A 24,766-nucleotide genomic window follows, 5' to 3' on the forward strand; every position below is an offset into this window, starting at 1 on the left:
CCATCTCCCCACACCAGCACAACAGCCCCGGCCCTTGGGCTCCCCAAGAGCTCTTCCTGCTCCAGGCACAGAGCAGCCATCCCAGAGCTGGTGCAGCCAGAAAGCTGCTTTCATTCCCCTTCATTCCTGCCATGTGAGGACATATCACAGAGAAGTTGCTGCAGGATCATTTATTTCCCTTAAATACAATCAGAGACTGGAGTGACACAAAGTCTGTGGGTCACACAACACGAGTGGCAACTTAATTAGGAGATGAAAACTGACATTTCTATGAAGACAACATAATCACAAATTGAAATAGGAAAACAAATGTAAAGCAGGAAAGACAGACATGGCCTGTCATGACCTACACTGGAAGCCCTTTCCAGGGTAAAGCAAGCAGCGTATATCTGCTGAAACATATCTGGTCACCAGCTTCCTCACAGCATCCTTGAGATCCTGGTTCCTAAATCTGTAGATGAGGGGGTTCACTGCTGGAGGCACCACCGAGTACAGCACTGACACCACCAGATCCAGGGATGAGGAGGAGATGGAGGGGGGTTTCAGGTAGGCAAAGACAGAAGTGTTGACAAAGAGGGAAAGCACAGCCAGGTGAGGGAGGCACGTGGAAAAGGCTTTGTGGCGTCCCTGCTCAGAGGGCATCCTCAGCACGGCCCTGAAGATCTGCACATAGGACCCCACAATGAAAACAAAACAGCCAACAGCAATCAGGACACCAACCACAAGAAGCCCAACTTCCCTGAGGTAGGAGTGTGAGCAGGAGAGCTTGAGGATGTGGGGGATTTCACAGAAGAACTTCTCCACAGCATTGCCTCGGCACAGGGGCAGTGAAAATGTATTGGCTGTGTGCAGCAGAGCATTGAGAAACCCAGTGCCCCACGCAGCTGCTGTCAGGTGGACACAAGCTCTGCTGCCCAGGAGGGTCCCATAGTGCAGGGGCTTGCAGATGGCCACGTAGCGGTCGTAGGACATGACAGTGAGGAGAAAATACTCTGCTGAGATGAAAAAGGCAAAGAAAAAGAGCTGTGCAGCACAACCTGTGTAGGAGATGGCCCTGGTGTCCCAGAGGGAATTGGCCATGGATTTGGGGACAGTGGTGGAGATGCAGCCCAGGTCCAGCAGGGAGAGGTTGAGGAGGAAGAAGTACCTGGGGGTGTGGAGGCGCTGGTCGCAGGCTGTGCTGGTGATGATGAGGCCGTTGCCCAGGAGCGCAGCCAGGGAGATGCCCAGGAAGAGCCAGAAGTGGCAGAGCTGCAGCTCCCGCGTGTGTGCGAATGGCAGGAGGAGGAACTGGGTGATGGAGCTGGCGTTGGACATCTGCTGCCTCTGGGCATGGGGCACCGTCAGAGGAGAAAAAGGCAGTGACAGGTTAGGACAGGAGGGATGTCAGATACAGAAGTTCAGTTTACACATTCACAACGGAGCACATTGTAGCAGGAGAGGAGAGGTTCTGTGTCATCGCCAGTGATGTCATTACACTGCTGAGGCTTCTTCCTAGGTACAATCAGAAGAGCATTGCATCAGGCAAAAAGTCTCAGTTCTTTGCAGAACCAAGAGAGCTGCAGTGTCCATCAGTCCTCTCCCAATTGCCCTGTGCTCAAACTTGCACTGCCTGTAAGGTGCCTTCACACACAAATTAATCTTAAGAACTCCCACAAACATCAGTCCTGTGCTGAGACCAGGGGAGAAGGGTTTCAAAGGGCAGATCACAGAGCTCTCATGGGGAGAAGCAAAGAGCTGTGTGCAGCAGAGCACGGCCAGCAGCCACCTCCAGTTCCAGACCCCAAGAGAGCTGCCTGAACGCACCCTCCCCAGGGCTGGGCTGCACTTTCCCTGCACTCCCTGCCCATGTCTCTGCTGCCCGGAGCTGTCCCTGCCAGGAGCTGCTGCTCTGTGCACACCTCTGCTCCCTCTCAGTGCTCCCAGAGCCCATGCCATGGGCTGTGTGCTCAGCTCTGCCCTGCACATCCCTGCCTGTGCAGGGGCTCAGGAGCAGCTCACACAAGCCCTCACAAGACTCTCGGTGCCTCCCCCAAAGCAGAGAAGTAAATTCCCAGCTCCCACTGCCCAACCTGCCCACCAAGAGGGAAAACCATCAAAGCTCAGAATCCTTCCCTATCAGGTAAATGATGCCTCAGTGTCTTTCAGAAGGACCCTCTGAAGAAGTGCTCAGAGTGACGGCAGATTGGAGCAGCGTCACCCACCCAGCACTTCACTTCCCTGTCAGGAGTTTCTCCTTTCCCCACAGCTCCCACGAGCTCCATGGGGAGCTCCCGGGCAGGCTGAGTGCTGACCCTGGCAGGCAGCAGAGTCCCTGCCCCTGCACACAGCCTTTGGGCTGCAGGGACCCTGTTGCAAGGGCAGCGCTGGGCACCCCTGGCTGCACACCCACATTCACACCCTGCAGCCAGCCCCGGCACAAGGGACCTGCCTTGTCCTGTCCCTGCATGGTGCAGGGGGAAGCCCTGCTCTGCAGCACGTCCTCCACCTTATCTACAGAGAGAAACTGCAGCTGCATTGCCCTGCACCCAGTGCCTTACCACAAACAGGGCTGGGAAGGTTTCTCCTTCAGAAGGTTCCTCCTCCTCCTCCTCAGCATCCTCCACTGCCAAGTGCCTTTAAGCTCCCTGTGTCTCGCAGGTCTCCCCTCGGTCCCAGCTTAGCAGCAGAGGCCCAGCCCAAGGTGGCTCTGCCTCTGCCCCACTGGGCTCCTTCCAGGGCTCCCTGGGGCTCCAGGGAAACACCATGGGAAACAGCCCGAAGCAAGCGCTGATCTTCCCTCCCTCAGCTGGGAGGCACACTGCCTTCCTGCAGTGCCAGTTCTCTGATGATACAAAGATTTAAGGCTAAATATCTTCGTTTCTTACAATCAATCAACTAATTTGAAAATGGCCCTTTGAGAACATCGAGTCCAACCATTAACCTGTCTCTGGGAAGTCCACACACTGAGCATGAGAACACCTCTGGTAGGATACCACAGAAACTGAGGCTTTAAAGCTGAATTTTACATCCTACCTTAATTTCACTAATTTATATCCTATCCTGTTTGTTGTTAAACATTCTGCTATACATTAGAGCATAGAAATCAGCTGGACAAGTTATGTTGATGCAGAAACTTGTCCATGTATATAATCGTACTTAAACCCATTTAAGAAATTCTTAACAACTGAGTAAAGCAACCAAACATTGCCCTCAATTTATAACTGGAATTCAGTACTACTATGTTTGTTGGCACAGCGGCAAGAAGCGAGCACACCTCTCTGACGACCCTAGAACTTTTAGTCCCAAGAGAGAGATTTTTTGAGCTCTAACCCCTAACCCTAACCCTAACCCTCTCCTAGACCGCAGTGTGCTGTGGGCAGCATCTCCCTCATAGTGAGACATCTCTGATAGCCCCCTAACCTCTCCAGTTTAGCTAATAGGGGGATCATCTGGCTGGGCCGATCCTGCTGCTCACTGACACTCAGCCCTTCGCCCGCTGAGGAGTGCTTCCAGAGCTGCTGTGAGTATTGTGCTCTGCTTTTACTTTTCACTTCACCAAGGGCAGCTTCAGCATAGGGATGCATCTAGATCTGTGCACAGCCATCTAGCTCCATCTCAGTGTGTTGTGTTAGGTTGGATATTTAATTGCAAGTGCGTGTATATTAGCTTCAGTGATCAAGTGCTGTTAGAAATCCTGTGATTGAGTTTACAAATGCAAACTGCTGCTAGCTGGCATTTGTGATCCTTTAGATGAATACTAGGCCTGAGACTAAGATGGAATCCAGCTGCACGCAGACTGCTCTCGGAGAGGGAGCTTAGAAAGCAAAGAGATCCAATCTGAACCTCGTGACTCAACAAGAGGGTCTCCCTTATTCCTTTCTGTTTGCAGTTTCTATACACATGATTTCAGTTCAATGCTGTGTAAATCACTTGAATCCAGTCCTGGATAAATCCTTGCCAAGTCTGACACAATCTCTTTTTGTAGATGGTGGAGTGGGGCCTCACCACCAAATCCTGAGGAATCCTGCTTTTAGAAATTCACATTAAAATCACTTTTGCTGGTATCTGTGGAAGTGATTCTTTCAGCAACCCTAAACAGTTTCAGAACAGGCATGGGGGACTTCTCTGGGAAACACATTCCAGTGTCTCACCACCCACACCGGAAAGAATTTCTTCAGAGAACAGAGTTTCTGTTTCACTGCAGAGAAAGGAGGCAGGAGAGAAGGGGTGGGGAGCACACACCCCAGCCCCGACTCCGCACAGGGCAGCGAGGGGTGCTGCTCTTCACTACAGCACAGCTGGGCTGAACTGAGTCAGTGCTTACACAGAAACCTGTCCTTGTCCCTGATGAAGCTCTACAGGCCACAGGCTTCTCCACAAGTACCAGCCCAGCTGTTTTTCTCGTCATGTCTTGCACAGTGTCACAAGCTGTGGCACAAGGGGAGGCCCTTGTTGCTGTTTCTCCTGGAACACAGGGAAGTAGAAAATGAAATACTTTTTTTAATAATGAAACCCATTACAGTGACCACAGAAAATATGGAACAAGATGCTAGAGCCCTACAGGTTTTCCCAGGAAGAGCTACAATGAACTAAAAATTCCCTCCTGCGCTGTTTCCTTTCCCAGCCCATGGATACTTTCCTCAGTAAGTGGCAAGTGCACATGACACAGCAAGAGATCTGTGTCAAGCAAGGCCAAGCAAGGCAAGGCAATGCAAGACAAAGGAAGGCAAAGCAAGGGAAGGCAATGCAAGGCTAGGGAAGGCAAGGCAACGCAAGGCAAGAAATGGCAAGGCAAGGCAAGGACAGGCAAGGCCATGACAGGACAGGCCAGGCCAGGCAAGGTAAGGAAATGCAAGGGAAGGCAAGGCAATGCAAGGCCAGGCAAGGCAATGCTAGGCAAGGCAAGGCATGTCCAGGCCAGGCTAGGCCAGGAAAGGCGAGGCAAGTCAAGGCAAGGCAAGGGAAGGACAGGCCAGGCCATGCCAGGCAAGGCAAGGCATGGCAAGGCAAGGCAAGGCTAGGCAAGGCAAGGCAAGGCATGGCAAGGGAAGGGAAAGGAAGATATGGCAAGACAAGTCAAGGCAAGGAAAGGCAAGGCATGGCAAAGGAAGGAATAGCATGGCGAGGCGATGCGAGGCAATGGAAGGCAAGGCATGGCAAGGCAAGGGAAAGAAATTCATGGTGAGTTGAGGTGAGGCGAGGCAAAGCCAGGGCAACAGAAATAAAGACATAGTGAGGGAAGGCAAGGCAAGGGAAGGCAAGGCAAGGGAAGGCAAGGCAAGGGAAGGCAAGGCAAGGGAAGGCAAGGGAAGGCAAGGGAAGGCAAGGCAAGGAGAGGGAAGGAAAGGGAAGGGAAGGGAAGGGAAGGGAAGGGAAGGGAAGGGAAGGGAAGGGAAGGGAAGGAAAGGAAAGGAAAGGAAAGGAAAGGAAAGGAAAGGAAAGGAAAGGAAAGGAAAGGAAAGGAAAGGAAAGGAAAGGAAAGGAAAGGAAAGGAAAGGAAAGGAAAGGAAAGGAAAGAGGAAAGGAAAGGAAAGGAAAGGAAAGGAAAGGAAAGGAAAGGAAAGGAAAGGAAAGGAAAGGAAAGGAAAGGAAAGGAAAGGAAAGGAAAGGAAAGGAAAGGAAAGGAAAGGAAAGGAAAGGAAAGGAAAGGAAAGGAAAGGAAAGGAAAGGAAAGGAAAGGAAAGGAAAGGAAAGGAAAGGGAAGGCATGATGAGGCAAGGGGAGGCAAGGCAATGCAAGGCAAGGCAAGGGAAGGCAAGACAAGGCCATTAAAGGTCAGGAAAGGCAAGAAGAGGTAAGGTGAGGCGAGGCAAGGCAAGGGAAGGAAAGGAAAGAAAAGGCAAGGCAAGGCATGGCAATGGAAGGCAAGGCAAGGAAAGGGAAGGCAAGGCAAGGCAAGGTAAGGCAGTGCAAGGCAAGGCAAGGCAAGGCAATGCCAGGCAAGGCCAGGCATGGGTAAGGCAAGGTAAGGCAAGGCAAGGCAAAGCAAGGCAAGTCAAGGCCAGGCCAGCCCAGGAAGGGCAAGGCAAGGCAAGAAAAGCCCTGCAAGGCCAGGACAGACCACATCAAGCAGGGCAAGGTCAGGCTAGGCCAGGACAGTCAAGCAACGGAAGGTATGGCAAGGCAATTCAATGCAAGGCAAAGAAAGGCCAGGCAAGCCATGCCAGGAAAGGCTAGGCAAGTTAGGTCAATGCAAGGCAAGACCAGGCAAGGCCAGGCTAGGCTAGTCCAGGCCAGGCAACACATGTTGGCACACACACAGAGTGTGTTTTACCCACCACCATTTTGTCTGATCTCAAAAGTTAAGCAGAGTCAGGTTTGGGTCTTGCTTTGCCTTTTCTTTCCTTCCCTTCCCTTGCCTCTCCTTGCCTCACCTCTCCTCGCCTTTCCTGGCCTTTAATGGCCTTGCCTTCCCTTGCCTTGCCTTGCATTGCCTTGCCTCACCTCGCCTTGCCTTGCCTTGCCTTGCATTGCCTTGCCTCACCTCGCCTTGCCTCACCTCGCCTTGCCTTGCCTTGCCTCCCCTCGCCTCACCATGCCTTCCCTTTCCTTGCCTCGCCTTTCCTTTCCTTGCCTTTTCTTGCCTTGCCTTTCCTTGCCTTGCCTCGCCTTGCCTCGCCTCACTCTGTCTTTATTTCTGTTGCCCTGCCTTGTCTTGCCTCACCTCGCCTCACCATGAATTTCCTTCCCTTGCCTTGCCATGCAGTGCCTTGCATTGCCTCGCTTCACCTCACTGTCTTTATTTCTGTTGCCCTGCCTTGCCTCGCCTCACCTCGCCTCACCATGAATTTCCTTCCCTTGCCTTGCCATGCATTGCCTTGCATTGTCTCGCTTCACCTCACTCTGTCTTTATTTCTGTTGCCCTGCCTTGCCTTGCCTCACCTCGACTCACCATGAATTTCTTTCCCTTGCCTTGCCATGCCTTGCCTTGCCTTGCCTTGCCTTGTGTAGCCTCGCCTCTCCTCACCTTGCCATGACTTTCCTTCCCTTGCCATGTTTTGCCTTGCCTTGACTTCCATTGCCTTGCATCACCTTGCCATGCCATTCCTTCCTTTGCCATGCCTTGCCTTTCCTTGCCTTGACTTCTCTTGCCGTGTCTTCCCTTCCCTTGCCATGCCTTGCCCTGCCTTGCCTAGCCTTGCCTTGCCTTGCCTAGCCTTGCCTTGCCTTGCCTGGCATGGCCTGGCCTGTCCTTCCCTTGCCTTGTCTTGACTTGCCTGGCCTTTCCCGGCCTAGCCTGGCCTGGACATGCTTTGCCTTGCCTAGCATTGCCTAGCATTGCCTTGCCTGGCCTTGCATTGCCTTTCCTTGCCTTGCCTTGCCTTACCTTGCCTTGCCTTGCCTTGCCTTGCCTTGCCTTGCCTTGCCTTGCCTTGCCTGGCCTGGCCTGGCCTGGCCTGGCCTGGCCTGGACATGCTTTGCCTTGCCTAGCATTGCCTTGCCTGGCCTTCCATTGCCTTGCCTTTCCTTTCCTTTCCTTGCCTTGCCTGGCCTGGAAATGCCTTGCCTTGCCATTTCTTGCCTTGCCTTGCCTTGCCTTTCCTTGCCTTTCCTTTCCTTCCCTTGACTTGCCATGCCTTGCCTTCCATTGCCTCAGCTCGCATCTCCTCGCCTCTCCTCACCTCGCCATGACTTTCCTTCTCTTGCCATGTTTTGCCTTGCCTTGCCTTCCATTGCCTTGCATCGCCTCGCCATGCTATTCTTTCCTTTGCCATGCCTTGCTTTTCCTTGCCTTGACTTGCCTTGCCGTGTCTTCCATTCCCTTGCTATGCCTTGCCTTGTTTGCCTAGCCTTGCCTTGCCTTGCCTGGCATGGCCTGGCCTGTCCTTCTCTTGCCTTGCCTTGACTTGCCTGGCCTTTCCTGGCCTAGCCTGGCCTGGACATGCCTTGCCTTGCCTAGCATTGCCTTGCCTGGCCTTGCATTGCCTTGCCTTTCCTTGCATTTCCTTGCCTTGCCTGGCCTGGCCTGGCCTGTCATGGCCTTGCCTTGCCTTGCCTTGCCTTGCCTTACGTTGAGTTGCCTTGCCTTGCCATGAGTTGCCTTGCCTTGCCATTTCTTGCCTTGCGTTGCCTTGCCTTCCCTAGCCTTGCATTGCCTTCCCTTGCTGATGGAGCAGGAAGAGCTCTTGGGGAGCCCAGGGGCCGGGGCTGTTGTGCTGGTGTGGGGAGATGGGAAGGCATGGGGGGGCTGCAGAGCTCTCAGGGTGTCCTGGGCAGCGGAGCAGGGGACACAGGGGTCCCTGCAGGGGACTGCCCTGCAATGGCACAGGCTGGGGCTGCCTGGCTGAGAACAGCCCATGGGAAAGGTTTGGGTGGGCAGGAGCTGGACAGGAGGCAGCGTGTGCCCTGGCAGCAAGGGAGGACAGCAGCATCGTGGGCTGTATGAGCAGGAGCATGGCAGGAGAACAAGGGAAGGGATTATCTGGAATCCTCCATCCAGGCTTCACATCCCCACTTCAGGAGTGGGTTTAGTAATGAGCCCTCAGATCAGGAGATACTGGAGCATGGTGCCTGTGGGGAGAGTCTGGGGTGCTGGGCTTCTCCAGCCTGGAGAAGGGAAGGCTCATGGAGACCTGAGATCTTGAGAAGGAAGGCTGTTGGGGACTGGCTGCCTGTAGCGGAAAGGAGGACATGGAGAATACAGAGCCAGGCTCCTCACCATGGTGCCTCGTGGGAGGACAAAAGGCAGTGGGGGACAGTGACAGAGGAGAGGTTCAGCCCGGACAGAAGGAAACCTTGTTCCCATTGGCTCAGGCAAGTGCTGCATCAGGTCACCCAGAGAGGCTGTGCAGTCTCTGGCCTTGGGGATTTCAGCTTACACTGAATCAAGCCTGGAACCACTTGCTCTGACTCTGGTCCTGACAGCTTAGACTTGAGACCTCCTGGAGTCCCTTCCAACCTCTCTTCTCTTATGATCCTTCAATGATGGGCTTATGAATTATCACAAAGATGCCCTGAGGGCTGGAGCATGTCTCCCATGATGACAGGCTTAGAGATGTTGGTCTTCAGCCTGGAGAAGAGAAGGTTCCAGGGAGACATCTTAGCAATCTTCCCATGTCTAAGCAGGGCCTACAAAGAATCTGGAGAGGGGCTTTTTATGAGACTGTGCAGTGACAGGACAAGGGGAAATGGCTTTAAGCTGAAAATAAAAGGGAGATTTAGCTTGACATTAGGAGGAAGTTGTTCCCTTTGAGAGTGGTGGGACACTGGCACAGGGTGCCCAGAGAAGCTGTGGCTGCCCCATCCCTGGCAGTGTTCAAGGCAGGATTGGATGGGAGTCAGCTTTGCTCTGAAGCAGTGATTTCTCGAGCTCTGATTTTCACAAGGGATGTCAGATGAAATCCAACTTGGTTGTAAAGTTTTCTACATGTACTCATGATTCAGATGCATGTGGGCTGCACAACTGAAGCTCAGCATGGCCTTAGAATCATTTTGTCTGTGTTATTTATTTACTGGCATAATATTGCTGAGGTTGTTTTGGGGGGTATAAAACATTATTTCTTTGAGAGAAAATCAGAAGAGTACTGAAACAGGGAGAAATTCTCAGCTCTTTGAAGCTTAGTGCAGAGCCAGGGGAGCTGCAGCATCCATCAGTCCTTTCCCATTTCCCCTGTGCTCAAACTTGCACTGCCTGTAAGATGCCTTCACACACAAACTGATCTTAAGAACCCCCACAAACATCTGTCCTCTGTGGAGAGCAGGGCAGCACGGTTTCAAAGGGCAGGTCACAGAGCTCTCATGGGCAGAAGCAGAGGACTCCATACAGCAGAGCATGGCCAGCAGCCACCTCCAGTGCCAGACCCCAAGAGAGCTGCCTGAACGTGCCCTTCCCAGGGCTGGGCTGCACTTTCCCCCCACTCCTTGCCCAGGCTATCTGAGAACTTTCCCTCATGGGAACATGCCTCCGTGTGGCACATGGGGAATGCCCACGGCTGGGGGTGCCTGAACGCTGCTCATCATGCCCCATGAGCCCACCTTCCTGTCTCCCTCTCCTGCACTACCCAAACTTGCCTGGAATGCAGGATCCATCCCTGAGCCTGGGGAATGCAGGAACCTCCTGCAGTGAGGTGTCATTGCTGCAGGGGAGGTGCAAAGCTTCTGTGAGACACTTGAGAGTGCGGGCAGAGAGTGGGGTGTGTGCAGCAGAGAGGGTGCTACAGGCAGGAAGCTGTCCCACATGAGGTGCCCTGACCCCAGAGCACGGGGTACCTTGCACCCAAGGACACCACCTTTCCTTTTGCCTCTTGCCAAGAAGTTCTCAATCCAGGCCATTGCCTTTTCCCACTGCTCCCCCATGTTGCTTAGTTCTCTATACTGATGACCTCACCCATTCTTCTGTAAGTCCCCTTTAGATCAGCTTGCTGAGGGATACTCACTCCACCTGCTGAATTGACACTGTAGTAGCAGCCTACAACTAGGTGAAATGTGGCTGCAGAGATGATGGAGGTTTTCTTGCTAGCAGAAAGAGAAGGAAACCTCTGCAAAGTGCAGCCTGGAAGGTTCAGACTCAAAGTTAGGAAAGAGAAATGTCTCTCAAAAGGTGGACTTGTGGTGCAAGAGCTCACCCAGACCCAGTCTGGCTCAGCCCATGGCTTTGTGTTTCAAGGAACAGACAGCCATGGGTGCAGAGATGGGACTGAAGGTACAGAAATGCCAGGTGAGAGCTAGGTGGGAAAGCAAGATGGGGGTCAACAGCCTGAAGGGAAAGAGGTGCAGGCATGGGCCAGTGAAGGACAGCCTGCAGCAGAGATGACAGGGTTCTGGCATGGCTGAAAGGCCCGAAAGAACAAAAGACCTCTGTGCCCTGGGCTATGGCAATTGCCTCTTTCATCAAGGCCTATGAGGAGAACTTCCATTCTCAGGATTTCAGGCTCTGCTTCTCCAAGGGCTGTGGTCAGGGCTTGGCCTTTCTGCATCATCAAACAAACCAAGGGTTTTCTCACCATCAGACACCTGCACTTTGCCTTTCTCTCCCTCTAATCACAGCCTGCAGTTACTTGCTTTAACAAGTCCCTGGGGAGGCTTTGTCAGCAGCAGCCCTCAGTGGGGCCCATTACTGCTGAAGGGACTTGGGGCTTTGTTTCTGAGTTGGACTTCTTGAGAGGTTTCCTCAGTCTCCTCTCAGCACCTGAGGTTCACGGACTCAGCCCAAATACACCATGGGACACATTAAACCCTGATGAGCCATGTCTCACCGTGTAGTTTTTGTCAAGTCTTCCAGATTGTCTTCCAGGGAACTGGGGAGTCTTCCGAGTGCAGGAAGATTACAAAGGGCATCTGATCGAAGTTATTTGAAAGGGTTATTTGAAAGGAAAATCTATGAAAGATGAGAGGAATGAAGGACGTGGTGTAACAGGCAGGACAATGGCAGTGCAGTTACAGGGGAAGATTGGCATGGTCTCCCTCAAGGCTGCTGTACCCAAGGGAAGCCATTGCAGCCTGGGTGGGTGGACAAGGAGGAGGGTGAAGCACTTGTGTCAGCAGAGCCCGCTCCAACAGTTGAGGAGCCACCAGGGACATCCTAGGCGCCAGGAGATGCAGGTGCCTCCTCCGGAGCTGTCACCTCCGCAGCCACCGCGACACCACAAGGAGCAGCATCAGCCAGGGCCCTTCTCCTGCCCCTGTACCCGCAGAGCCAGCAGTGCCACCATGAGTCAGGAATGTTGGGCGCTGGGCCCCCAGGTGAAGGCAGACCAGGTCGACAACAGCGCAGGGCTGAGGTGCCTCTAGCCTCTGACAGTGGCAGCAGGAGGCCAGAGAGACGCTGCTGCTGCAGTGCACGGCTCTGCGTGTGCAAGGTGATCTCAGAGAAAACTCCAGGAACAAACTCACCAACAAAGTTTTCAAGGTGACAAGCAGGTATTCTTTCTTGTGGCGCCAGGAGACCGCGGGGATAGCTCCTCCTAAGTGTGTCTCTCAATTGCCACACAAGCCGTCCTTTCATAGTCAGTGGGCATACGTACATATTCATAAGGCTACATATGGATTACATCATTTTCCAGAGATTTCCCCGCATGAGTACAGAATTGTGGTGGTGGTCTCTGAGGGTCGTTTATTTCTTCCAACAATCTTCATCACTTCTGGCCGCCCTTGATGGATCATAAAGAAGTCATAGGGGAGTCATAGAGAAGTGATAGAGGAGTCTTTGTATCATAGAGTCATAGAATCATAGAATCATAGAATAATTAGGTTGGAAAGGACCTGAAGATCATCTAGTTCCAATCCCCCTGCTGTGGGCAGGGATACCGTGTGCTAAACCATATCACACAAGGCCTCATCCAACCTGGTCTTGAACGCTGCCAGGGATGGAGCATTCACAGCCTCCCTGGGCAACCCATTCCGGTGCCTCACCACCCTAACAGGAAAGAATTTTCTTCTTATATCCAATCTAAACTTCCCCTATTTAAGTTTTAACCTGTTACACCCTGTCATAGAGGAATCATGCAGGAATCATAGAGGAGTCATAGAAGAGTCAAAAACAGTCATACAGGAGTCATAAAGAAGTCATAGAGGAGTCATAAAGGAGTCATGGAGGAGTCATAGAGGGGTCATAGAGGTGTCATGGAGGAGTCATAGTGAAGTCATAGAGGAGTAATAGAGAAGTCATAATAGAGTCATAGTGGAGTCATATAGGAGACCTAGTGTCATAGATTCATAGAAGAGCCATAGAGGAGTCAGTGGAGTTATAGAGGAGTCATAGAGAAGTCATAGAGGAGCCATAGAGGAGTCACATAGAAGTCACAGTGGAGTCATGTAGGAGTCATGTAGGAGTCATAGAGGAGTAATAGTATCATAGAGCCAAAGAGGAGTCATAGTGGAGTCGTAGTGGAGTCATAGAAGAGACATAGTGGAGTCATAGAGGAGTAATAGAGAAGTCATTAAAGAGTCATAGTGGAGTCATATAGGAGACATAGTGTCATACATTCTTAGAGGTGTCATAGAAGAATCATAGTGGAATCATAGATCAGTCATAGAGGAGTCATATTGGAGTCATAGAGGAGTCATAGAGGAGTCACAGAGGAGTCATAGTATAGTCATGCAGGAGTCATAGAGGAGTCATAGAGCCATAGAGGAGTCATAGAAGAGACATATAGTAATCACATTGGAGTCACAGAAGAGTTATAGTGGAGTCCTTGAGGAGTCATAGAGTCATACAGGAGTCATACAGGAGTCATAGTGGAGTCATAGAGGTGTCTTAGAGGAGTCATAGTGTCATAGATTCATAGAGGAGCCATAGAGGAGTCATCGAGGACTCATACAGGAGTCACAGTGGAGACAAAGAAGAGTCATAGAGGAGTCATATTGGAATAATAGAGGAGTTCTAGTGCCATAGATTCATAGAGCAGTCATAGAGGATTCATAGTGGAGTCATAAAGTCGTTATAGAAGAGTCATAGAGGCGTCAGAGATGCGTCATAGAGGAGTCATAGAGGAGTCATAGTAATAGTGGAGTCTTAGAGGAGTCTTAGAGGAGTCATAGTGTCATAGATTCATAGAGGAGTCATAGAGGAGTCTTAGAGGAGTCATAGATGAGTCATAGTAGAGTCATCTAGGAGTCATAGGGGAGTCTTAGAGGAATTGTAGGGGAGTGAGTCATGGAGAAGTTGGACATAGAAGAGTCTTACAGTCATAGAGGTGTCTTAGAGTCATAGTGGAGTCATAGAGGAATCAGAGGTGTCATAGGCGCATCATAGAGGAGTCATAGGGGCGTCATTGAGGAGTGTTAGAGGAGTCATAGAGGACTCCTTGAGGGGTCATAGAGGGGTCTTAGGGAACTCTTAGAAGGGTCATTGGCGAGTGTCCTGAGTTTAGCAGCAGCAGTCATTTTTCTCCTTCTTAGTAGCTGGTGCAGCGCGGTGGTTTTGACTTTCGGCCTGGGAACAGAGCTGATAACACCAATGTTTTTAGTTTCTGTGCAAATGTTTTGGTCTGACGAAGGACTTTCTGAGCCTCATGCTCTGTGAGGGAGGAGGGCAATCAGGGAGGAATCTGAGCCAGGACACCTGACACAAAGTGGCCAAAGAAGTATTCCAAGCCACATCATGTCATGCCCAGGATGTAACAGGGAGTTACCTGGCAGGGCTAGAGGACTGCCGGGTTGGACTAGGTATCGGTTGGTGCTTGGTCAGGCTGGGGGGGTGAGTTATCAGTCAGCTGGTGGTGAGATGTTGTATTCTCTTCCCTTGTTATTTCCTTTGTCATTATTATTATTGGTGGTAGCAGTAGTGATGTGTGTTAGACCTTAGTTACTAAACTGTTCTTATCTCAACCCATGGGAGTTGCATTCTTTTCGATTCTCCTCTCCCTCCCTCTGGGAGTAGGGAGCAGGAAAGAAGGGCAGGAGTGAGTGAACGAGTTGCCTGACTGGTTTTAAACCACAACAGTTGTTTTTGGCGCCTAACGTGGGGCGCAAGGGTTGAGATAATGACAGATCTGACCGGATTAATAGTCACTCATCACAATGCCGATTTATTGGCTCTCAGAATTATTCCTCTTCATCTCACAGTTTCAGACTGTTGTACCTTACTTAGAGCCAGTATTTGTGTCTTAGTGTTTATCAAGTGTGGGGTTTGGGCTAAGGTTCTTGTCTGACTGTGCTTTATGGCAATAACTTGTAATATGGGCGGGCTCCAGCAGCAGGGTGGGACGGACGTGGCCGTGGACTTGTACCTGTACCTGTACGCTGCTCTTCCCCGTCCTGGCCCTCGTCCTCGCCTCCATCTTCGAGAGGCTGTGGGGAGCCAAGGGGGAGTGGCCCAGTTAGCCGGCAGCTGCCAAACTGGCCCGGGAGAGGGGCCCTGCGGACCAAGCAGCGGTGGGAGCGGGGCTGGAGGCCGGCAGGCAGCAGCTGCTGGTTTGGGATGTCAGGGCTGTCAAGGGGCAGAAGGAGGTGGCTGCATAGCAGCTGGAGAAGGAGGTGGAGAAATGTAGAATCTGAGCACGACGTGAATGGTATGCAATAAGGGCTGGATACTGGTTTAGCAGTAGCAGTCATATTTCTCCTTCTTAGTAGGCGGTTCAGCGTTGTGTTTTGACTTTCGGCCTGGGAACAGAGATGATAACACCAATGTTTTTAGTTTTTGCAAAGTCATGTTTACTCTGACCAAGGACTTTGTGAGCCTCAGGCTCTGCCAGGGAGGAGGGGAAGCCATGAGGAAGCAGAGACAGGACACCTGACCCAAACTGACCAAAGAGGTATTCCATACCTGTTATACCTGAGTTACTAAACTGTTCTTATCTCAGCCCATGGGAGTTGCATTCTTTTCGGTTCTCCTCTCCGTCCCTCTGGGAGTAGGGGGAGGGCAAGAAAGGGGGGAGTGAGTGAACGAGCTGCCTGACTGGTTTTAAATCACGACACTTGCCTTGCCTAGCCTTGTCTGACTTGGCCTGGCCTGGCCTTGCTTTGACGTGCCTTACTTTCATTGCCTTGCCTTGTAATGCCTTGCCTTGTATTGCCTTGCTGTCCATTGCCTGGACTTGCCTGGCCTTGCCTTGCCTGGCCTTGCCTTGCTTTGCCATGCCTTGCATTGCCTTGCCTTGCCTGGCCTTGTCTTTCCTTGCCTCTCATTGCGTGGTCTTGCCTTGCATTATCTTGCCTGGCCTTTCCTGGCATGGCTTGGCCTGCCCTTGCTTTGCCTTGAATTGAATTGCCTTGCCATACCTTGCATTGCCTTGACTGTCCTGGCCTAGCCTGGCCTTGCCCTGCTTGACGTGGCCTGTCCTGGCCTTGCAGGGCTTTCCTTGCCTTGCTTTGCCTTGACCTTCCTGGTCTGGCCTGACCTTGCCTTGCCTTGCCTTGCCTTACCATGCCTGGCCTTGCCTGGCATTGCCTTGCCTTGCCTTGCCTTGCCTTGTCTTGCCTCGCCTTGCCTTGCATCTCCTCGTCATGCCTTTCCTTCCCTTCCCTTCCCTTGCCATGCCTTGCCTTGCCTTGCCTCTTCTTTCCTTCCCTTAAATTGACTTCCCTTGCCTTACCTTCCCTTGTCTTGCCATGCCTTGCTATGATTTTCCTTCCCTTGCCATTCCTTGTCTTGCTTTGCCTTGCTATGCCTTGCTTTGCTTTGTCTTGCCTGGCCTTCACTTACCTTGCCTTGCCTGGCCTTCCCTTGCCTTTCCATGCCTTGCCGTGCCTTTAATTCCCTTGCCATGCCATGTCTTGCCTTCCCTTGTCTTACCTTGCCTTCCCTCGCCTTGCCATGTCTTGCAATGACTTTCCTTCCCTTGCCATGCCATGCCTTGCCTTCCCTTGCCTTGCATCACCTCGCCTCACCTGGCTTCACCAGGACTTTCCTTCCATTGCCATGCCTTGCCTTGCCTTCACATTGCCTTGCCTTGCCTAGCATCGCCATGCTTTTCCTTCCCTTGCTTTTTCTTGACTTGCCTCGCCTTGCCTCGCCTTGCCTCGATTTGCCTCGCCTTGACTCGCCTCGCCTTGTCTTGCCTCGCCTCGCCTCACCTCACTATGTCTTTATTTTTGTTGCCCTGCCTGGCCTCGCCTTGCCTCGACTCACCATGAATTTCCTTCCCTTGCCTTGCCATGCCTTGCCTTGCATTGCCTCGCCTCGCGTCGCCTCACCTCTCCTCACCTCGCGATGACTTTCCTTCCCTTGCCATGTTTTGCCTTGCTTTGCCTTCCATTGCCTCGCATCGCATTGTATCGCCTCGCCATGCCATTCTTTCCTTTGCCATGCCTGCCTTTCCTTGCCTTGACTTGTCTTGCCGTGTATTCCCTTGCCTTGCCATGCCTTGCCATGCCTTTCCTTCCCTTACCATGCTTTTCTTTCCCTTGCCATGCCTTGCCTTGCCTCACCTTGCCTGGTCTTGCCTGGCTTTGCCTTGCTTTGCCTGGCTTTGCCTTGCATTGCCTTGCCTGGCCTGGCCTGGCCTGTCATGGCCTTGCCTGTCCTTGCCCTGCCTTGCCTAACCTTGAGTTGCATTGCCTTGACTTGCCTTGCCTTACCTTCAGTTTCCTTGCCTTGTCTTGCCTTGCCATTTCTTGCCTTGCCTTGACTTGCCTTCCCTAGCCTTGCATCGCCTTCCCTTGCTTTGCCTTCCTTTGTCTTGCATTGCCTTGCCTTGCCTGGCCTTGCTTGACACAGATCTCTTGCTGTGTCATGTGCACTTGCCACTTACTGAGGAAAGTATCCATGGGCTGGGAAAGGAAACAGCGCAGGAGGGAATTTTTAGCTAATTGTTGTTCTTCCTGGTAAATCCTGTAGGGCTCTAGCATCTTGTTCCATATTTTCCGTGGTCACTGGAATGCGTTTCATTATTAAAAAAAGTATTTCATTTTCTACTTCCCTGTGTTCCAGGAGAAAGAGCAACAAGGGCCTCCCCTTGTGCCACAGCTTGTGACACTGTGCAAGACGTGACAAGAAAAACAGCTGGGCTGGTACTTGTGGAGAAGCCTGTGGCCTGTAGAGCTTCATCAGGGACAAGGACAGGTTTCTGTGTAAGCACTGACTCAGTTCAGCCCAGCTGTGCTGTAGTGAAGAGCAGCACCCCTCGCTGCCCTGTGCGGAGTCGGGGCTGGGGTGCGTGCTCCCCACCCCGTCTCTCCTGCCTCCTTTCTCTGCCGTGAAACAGAAACTGTGTTCTCTGAAGAAATTCTTTCTGGCGAGGGTGGTGAGACACTGGAATGTGTTTCCCAGAGAAGTCCCCCATGCCTGTTCTGAAACTGTTTAGGATTTAGGGAATGACTGATCAACCTGAAAGAGCTCCTGGTATGAGCAGGGAGTATCCAACTTTCCTGATCTCTGTGTGCTGCTCCCACCTTTGCCAGGCAACCAGAGCTCCTGGTGCAGCCAGGGAGCAGCCAGCAGCCAGCTCCTTGCACTGTGCAAAGGCTGGGGCCTAACAGGAACTCCTGGGGAAGCAGAGGGCTCCAGGAAATGGGGGGGAAGTGCATCAGCACATTCCACCCCGTAACTAAAGTCAGTCCATCTTTCTCAGAGTGGTGTGCTCACCTCTTGCCGCTGTGCCAACAAACAGAGTAGTGCTGAATTCCAGTTATAAATTGTGGGCGATGTTTGGTTGCTTTACCCATAGAGGTGTTGCTTTACTCATAGAGGTGTCATAGAGACGTCATAGAGTTGTTTAATTACAATTCTATATATGGACAGGTTTCTGCATCAACATAACTTCTTCAGCTGATTTCTATGCTCTAATGTATAGCAGAATGTTTAACAACAAACAGAATAGGATATAAATTAGTGAAATTAAGGTACGATGTAAAATTCAACTTTAAAGCTCCAGTTGCTGTTGCTGACCATCCAAACGGGGTATCCTACCAGAGATGTTCTCATGCTCAGTGTGTGGACTTCCCAGAGATAAGTTAATAGTTGGACTCGATGTTCTCAAAGGGCCATTTTCAAATTAGTTGATTGATTGTAAGAAACGAAGATATTTAGCCTTAAATCTTTGTATCATCAGAGAACTGGCACTGCAGGAAGGCAGTGTGCCTCCCAGCTGAGGGAGGGAAGATCAGTGCTTGCTACAGGCTGTTTCCCATGGTGTTTCCCTGGAGCCCCAGGGAGCCCTGGAAGGAGCCCAGTGGGGCAGAGGCAGAGCCACCTTGGGCTGGGCCTCTGCTGCTAAGCTGGGACCGAGGGGAGACCTGTGAGACACAGGGAGCTTAAAGGCACTTGGCAGTGGAGGATGCTGAGGAGGAGGAGGAGGAACCTTCTGAAGGAGAAACCTTCCCAGCCCTGTTTGTGGTAAGGCACTGGGTGCAGGGCAATGCAGCTGCAGTTTCTCTCTGTGTAGATAAGGAGGAGGATGTGATGCAGAGCAGGGCTTCCCCCTGCACCATGCGAGGGGCAGGACAAGGCAGGTCCCTTGTGCCGGGGCTGGCTGCAGGGTGTGAATGTGGGTGTGCAGCCAGGGGTGCCCAGCGCTGCCCTTGCAGCAGGGTCCCTGCAGCCCAAAGGCTGTGTGCAGGGGCAGGGACTCTGCTGCCTGCCAGGGTCAGCACTCAGCCTGCCCGGGAGCTCCCCATAGAGCTCGGGGGGAGCTGAGGGGAAAGGAGAAACCCCTGACAGGGAAGGGAAGTGCTGGGTGGGTGACGCTGCTCCAATCTGCCGTCACTCTGAGCACTTCTTCAGAGGGTCCTTCTGAAAGACACTGAGGCATCATTTACCTGATAGGGAAGGATGCTGAGCTTTGATGGTTTTCCCTCTTGGTGGGCAGGTTGGGCAGTGGGAGCTGGGAATTTACTTCTCTGCTTTGGGGGAGGCACCGAGAGTCTTGTGAGGGATTGTGTGAGCTGCTCCTGAGCCCCTGCACAGGCAGGGGTGTGCAGGGCACAGCGGAGCACACAGCCCATGGCATGGGCTCTGGGAGCACTGAGAGGGAGCAGAGCTGGGCACAGAGCAGCAGCTCCTGGCAGGGACAGCTCCAGGCAGCAGAGACATGGATGGGCAGGGAGTGGGGGGAAAGTGCAGCCCAGCCCTGGGGAGGGTGCGTTCAGGCAGGTCTCTTGGGGTCTGGCACTGGAGGTGGCTGCTGGCCGTACTCTGCTGCCCACAGACCTTTGCTTCTCCCCGTGAGAGCTCTGTGGACTGTCCTTTGAAACCGTTCTCCCCTGGTCTCAGCACAGGACACATGTTTGTGGGAGTTCTTAAGATCAATTTCTGTGTGAAGGCACCTTACGTGCAGTGCAAGTTTGAGCACAGGGCAAGTGGGAGAGGACTGATGGACACTGCAGCTCTCTCGGTTCTGCAAAGAACTGAGACTTTTTGCCTGATGCAATGCTCTTCTGATTGTACCTAGGAAGAAGCCTCAGCAGTGTAATGACATCACTGGCGATGACACAGAACCTCTCCTCTCCTGCTAAAATGTGCTCAGTTGTGAATGTGTAAACTGAACTTCTGTATCTGACATCCCTCCTGTCCTAACCTGTCACTGCCTTTTTCTCCTCTGACGATGCCCCATGCCCAGAGGCAGCAGATGTCCAACGGCAGCTCCATCACCCAGTTCCTCCTCCTGCCATTCGCACACACGCGGGAGCTGCAGCTCTGCCACTTCTGGCTCTTCCTGGGCATCTCCCTGGCTGCGCTCCTGGGCAACGGCCTCATCATCACCAGCACAGCCTGCGACCAGCGCCTCCACACCCCCATGTACTTCTTCCTCCTCAACCTCTCCCTGCTGGACCTGGGCTGCATCTCCACCACTGTCCCCAAATCCATGGCCAATTCCCTCTGGGACACCAGGGCCATCTCCTACACAGGTTGTGTTGCACAGCTCTTTTTCTTTCTCTTATTCATTTCAGCAGAGTATTTTCTCCTCACTGTCATGTCCTACGACCGCTATGTGGCCATCTGCAAGCCCCTGCACTATGGGACCCTCCTGGGCAGCAGAGCTTGTGTCCACCTGACAGCAGCTGCGTGGGGCACTGGGTTTCTCAATGCCCTGGTGCACACAGCCAATACATTTTCACTGCCCCTCTGCCGAGGCAATGCTGTGGAGCAGTTCTTCTGTGAAATCCCCCACATCCTCAAGCTCTCCTGCTCCCACTCCTACCTCAGGGAAGTTGGGCTTCTTGTGGTTGGTGTCCTGATTGCTGTTGGCTGTTTTGTTTTCATTGTGGGGTCCTATGTGCAGATCTTCAGGGCCGTGCTGAGGATCCCCTCTGAGCAGGGACGCCACAAAGCCTTTTCCACGTGCCTCCCTCACCTGGCGGTGCTTTCCCTCTTTGTCAACACTTCTGTCTTTGCCTACCTGAAACCCCCCTCCATCTCCTCCCCATCCCTGGATCTGGTGGTGTCAGTGCTGTACTCGGTGGTGCCTCCAGCAGTGAACCCTCTCATTTACAGCCTGAGGAACCAGGAGCTGAAGGATGCTGTGAGGAAGCTGGTGACCAGATGTGTTTCAGCAGATATACGCTGCTTGCTTTAGCCTTGAAAGGGCTTCCAGTGTAGGTCATGACAGGCCATGTCTGTCTTTCCTGCTTTACATTTGTTTTCCTATTTCAATTTGTGATGATGTTGTCTTCATAGAAATGTCAGTTTTCATCTTCTCCTAATTAAGTTGCCACTCGTGTTGTGTGACCCACAGACTTTGTGTCACTCTGGTCTCTGACTGTATTTAAGGGAAATAAATGATCCTGCAGCAACTTCTTCTCTGTGATATGTCCTCACATGGCAGGAATGAAGGGGAATGAAAGCAGCTTTCTGGCTGCTCCAGCTCTGGGATGGCTGCTCTGTGCCTGCAGCAGGAAGAGCTCTTGGGAGCCCAAGGCCTGGGGCTGTTGTGCTGGAGTGGGGAGATGGGATGGCATGGGGGGGCTACAGAGCTCTCAGGGAGTCCTGGGCAGGGGAGCTGGGGACACAGGGGTCCTGCAGGGAACTGCCCTGCAATGGCACAGGCTGGGGCTGCCTGGCTGAGAACAGCCCATGGGAAAGGTCTGGGTGGGCAGGAGCTGGACAGGAGGCAGCGTGTGCCCTGGCAGCAAGGGAGGACAGCAGCATCACGGGCTGTATGAGCAGAAGCACGGCAGGAGAACAAGGGAAGGGATGATCTGGAATCCTCCATCCAGGTTTCAGATCTCCAGTTCAGGAATGCTATTGGCAAGCAGGAGGGGGTTTAGCAACAGGCCCTCAGGACAGGCAGGGACTGGATCATGGTGCCTGTGGAGAGAGGCTGGGGGAGCTGGGCTTGTCCATCCTGGAGAAGGGAAGGCTGATGGGGACCTGAGATCTTAGGAAGGGAAGGCTGATGGGGACTGGCTGCCTGTAGCAGCAAGGAGGACATGGAGAATACAGAGCCAGGCTCCTCACCATGGTGCCTGGTGGGAGGACAAAAGGCAGTGGGGGACAGTGACAGAGGAGAGGTTCAGCCCGGATAGAAGGAAACCTTGTTCCCATCGGCTCAGGCAAGTGCTGCATCAGGTCACCCAGAGAGGCTGTACAGTTTCTGGCCTTGGGAATTTCCAACTCAGCCTGAATCAAGCCTTGAACCACTTGCTCTGACCCTGTTCCTGGTGGGTTCAACTTGAGACCTCCTGGGGTCCCTTCCAACCTCTGTTCACTTCTGATCCTACAATGACGGGCTTATGAAGAGTCACAAAGATGCTCTAAGGGCTTGAGCACATCTCCAACGGAAACAGGCTGAGAGATGTTGGTCTTCAGCCTGGAGAAGAGAAGGTTCCAGGGAGACATCTTAGCAATCTTCCCGTCTCTAAGCAGGGCCTACAAAGAATCTGGAGAGGGGCTTTTTATGAGGCTGTGCAGTGACAGGACAAGGGGGAATGGCTTTAAGCTGAAAAAAGTGAGATTCAGCTTGGACATTCAGATGAAGTTGTTCCCTTTGAGAGTGCTGGGACACTGGCACAGGGTGCCCAGAGAAGCTGTGTCTGCCCCATCCCTGGCAGTGTTCAAGGCCAGGTTGGATGGGAGTCAGCTTTGCTCTGAAGCAGTGCTTTGTCCAACTCTGATGTTCACAAGGGATGACAGATGAAATCCAACTTCATTGTAAAGTTCACTACTTGCACTCATGACTCGAGTGAGTCTGGGCTGCACAAGAGAGGCTCAGCATGGCCTTAGAGTCATTTGGACTGTGTTATTTATTTACTGGCATAACACTGCTGAGGTGTTTTGTTTTGGATTTTTTTTTAGGGGGGGGAGGAGGCTATAAAACATTCTTTGTATGACAGAAAATGAGAACAATATTGAAACAGGGAGAAGCGCCCAGCTCCTTGTAGCTTAGTGTAGAGCGAGGAGGGCTGCAGTGTCCATCAGTCCTTTCCCATTTGCCCTCTGCTTACAACACATGTGTATGATGCCTTCACACACAAATTGATCTTAAGAACCCACACAAACACCTGTCCTGTGCTGAAAGCAGGGGAGAACAGTTTCAAAGGACAGTCCACAGAGCTCTCACGCTGAGAAGCAAAGAGCTGTGGGCAGCAGAGCACAGCCAGCAGTCACCTCCAGTGGCAGACCCCAAGAGAGCTGCCTGAACGCACCCTCCCCAGGGCTGGGCTGCACTTTCCCCCCACTCCCTGCCCATGTCTCTGCTGCCTGGAGCTGTCCCTGCCAGGAGCTGCTGCTCTGTGCCCACCTCTGCTCCCTCTCAGTGCTCCCAGAGCCCATGCCATGGGCTGTGTGCTCAGCTCTGCCCTGCACACCCCTCCCGGCAGCAGGGCTCTACCCAGGGGCATCTCTGCCTCTGCAGGAACCTCACACCTGGCACTCAATGGATCCATCAATGGTGAATGGAGAAACATGGTCACTCCCTGAGGAAAGCCTTGAGAGCTTCTTAACTCTTCAGTTAGTTACTGGTGGCAATGAGCAGTGTGTAGGGAGGTGAGAGAGGGTGGAGGGAAGTCAGCAAGAAGCAAGGTGATGGTTCAGGGTTTTAACAAATGCTTACAAGCAGGACGGAGCCCAGCAATGGGGAGCAGTTGGTCTCTGTAGGTGGAGGAGGAGTAGGTGTTCCTGGAGTGTGGCTGCAGGCCCTGGACAAACCAGAGGCTACCTGAGAACTTTCCCTCATGGGAACATGCCTCCAAGTGGCACATGGGGAATGCCCACCGCTGGGGGTGCCTGAACGCTGCTCATCATGGCCCATGAGCCCACCTTCCTGTCTCCCTCTCCTGCCCTACCCAAACTTGCCTGGAATTCAGCATCCATCACTGAGCCTGGGGAATGCAGGAACCTCCTGCAGTGAGGTGTCGCTGCTGCAGGGGAGGTGCAAAGCTTCTGTGAGACACTTGTGAGTGCAGGCAGAGAGCAGGGTGTGTGCAGCAGAGAGGGTTCTCAATCCAGGCCATTGTCTTTTCCCACTGCTCTCCCATGGTGCTTAGTTCTCTATACTGATGACCTGACCCATTCTTCTATAAGTCCCCTTTAGATCAGCTTGCTGAGGGATATTCACTCCACCTGCTGAATTGACACTGTAGTAGCAGCCTACAACTAGGTGAAATGTGGCTTCAGAGATGATGGAGGTTTTCTTGCTAGCAGGAAGAGAAGGAAATGTCTGCAAAGTGCAGCTTGGAAGGTTCAGACTCAAAGTTAGGAAAGAGAAATGTCTCTCAAAAGGTGGACTTGTGGTGTAAGAGGTCACCCAGACCCAGTCTGGCTCAGCCCATGGCTTTGTGTTTCAAGGAACAGGCAGCCATGGGTGCAGAGATGGGACTGAAGGTACAGAAATGCCAGGTGAGAGCTAGGTGGGAAAGCAAGATGGTGGTCAACAGCCTGAAGGGAAAGAGGTGCAGGCATGGGCCAGTGTAGGACAGCCTGCAGCAGAGATGACAGGGTTCTGGCATGGCTGAAAGGCCCAAAAGAACAAAAGGCCTCTGTGCCCTGGGCTATGGCAGTTGCCTCTTTCAACAAGGCCTATGAAGAGAACTTTCATTCTCAGGATTTCAGGCTCTGCTTCTCCAAGGGCTGTGGTCAGGGCTTGGCCTTTCTGCATCATCAAACAAACCAAGGGTTTTCTCACCATCAGACACCTGCACTTTGCCTTTGTCTCCCTGTAATCACAGCCTGCAGTTACTTGCTTTAACGAGTCCCTGGGGAGGCTTTGTCAGCAACAGCCCTCAGTGGGGCCCATGAATGCTGAAGGGACCTGGGGCTTTGTTTCTGACTTGGACTTCTTGAGAGGTTTCCTCAGTCTCCTCTCAGCACCTGAGGTTCACGGACTCAGTCCAAATACACCATGGGACTCATTAAACCCTGATGAGCCATGTCTCAGCATGTAGTTTTTGTCAAGTCTTCTAGATTGTCTTCCAGGGAACTGGGGAGGTTTCTGGGTGCAGGAAGATTACAAAGGGCATCTGATAGAAG

General features: G+C 52.5%; 2 protein-coding genes across 2 annotated transcripts; one reads left to right on the plus strand and one right to left on the minus strand.

Moving 5' to 3' along the window:
* Nucleotides 1–339: 339 nt before the first annotated feature.
* On the minus strand, nt 340–936 carry LOC133282547 (olfactory receptor 14J1-like; the record flags this gene model as incomplete). The annotated part of the gene is made up of 1 exon (XM_061478553.1): nt 340–936. A coding segment is annotated over one exon (597 nt), but the record flags the coding sequence as incomplete, so codon positions are not given.
* Nucleotides 937–19,925: 18,989 nt separating this feature from the next.
* LOC133282535 (olfactory receptor 14J1-like) lies at nt 19,926–20,837 on the plus strand (the record flags this gene model as incomplete). The annotated part of the gene is made up of 1 exon (XM_061478543.1): nt 19,926–20,837. A coding segment is annotated over exon 1 (909 nt), but the record flags the coding sequence as incomplete, so codon positions are not given.
* Between the last annotated feature and the right edge of the window lie 3,929 nt (nt 20,838–24,766).

Source organism: Pezoporus flaviventris, unplaced genomic scaffold (genome assembly GCF_033815535.1).
Source record: "Pezoporus flaviventris isolate CSIRO_AGI_PZ_B2104156 unplaced genomic scaffold, CSIRO_AGI_Pfla_v1 ptg000127l, whole genome shotgun sequence".
NCBI lineage: Eukaryota > Metazoa > Chordata > Aves > Psittaciformes > Psittacidae > Pezoporus > Pezoporus flaviventris.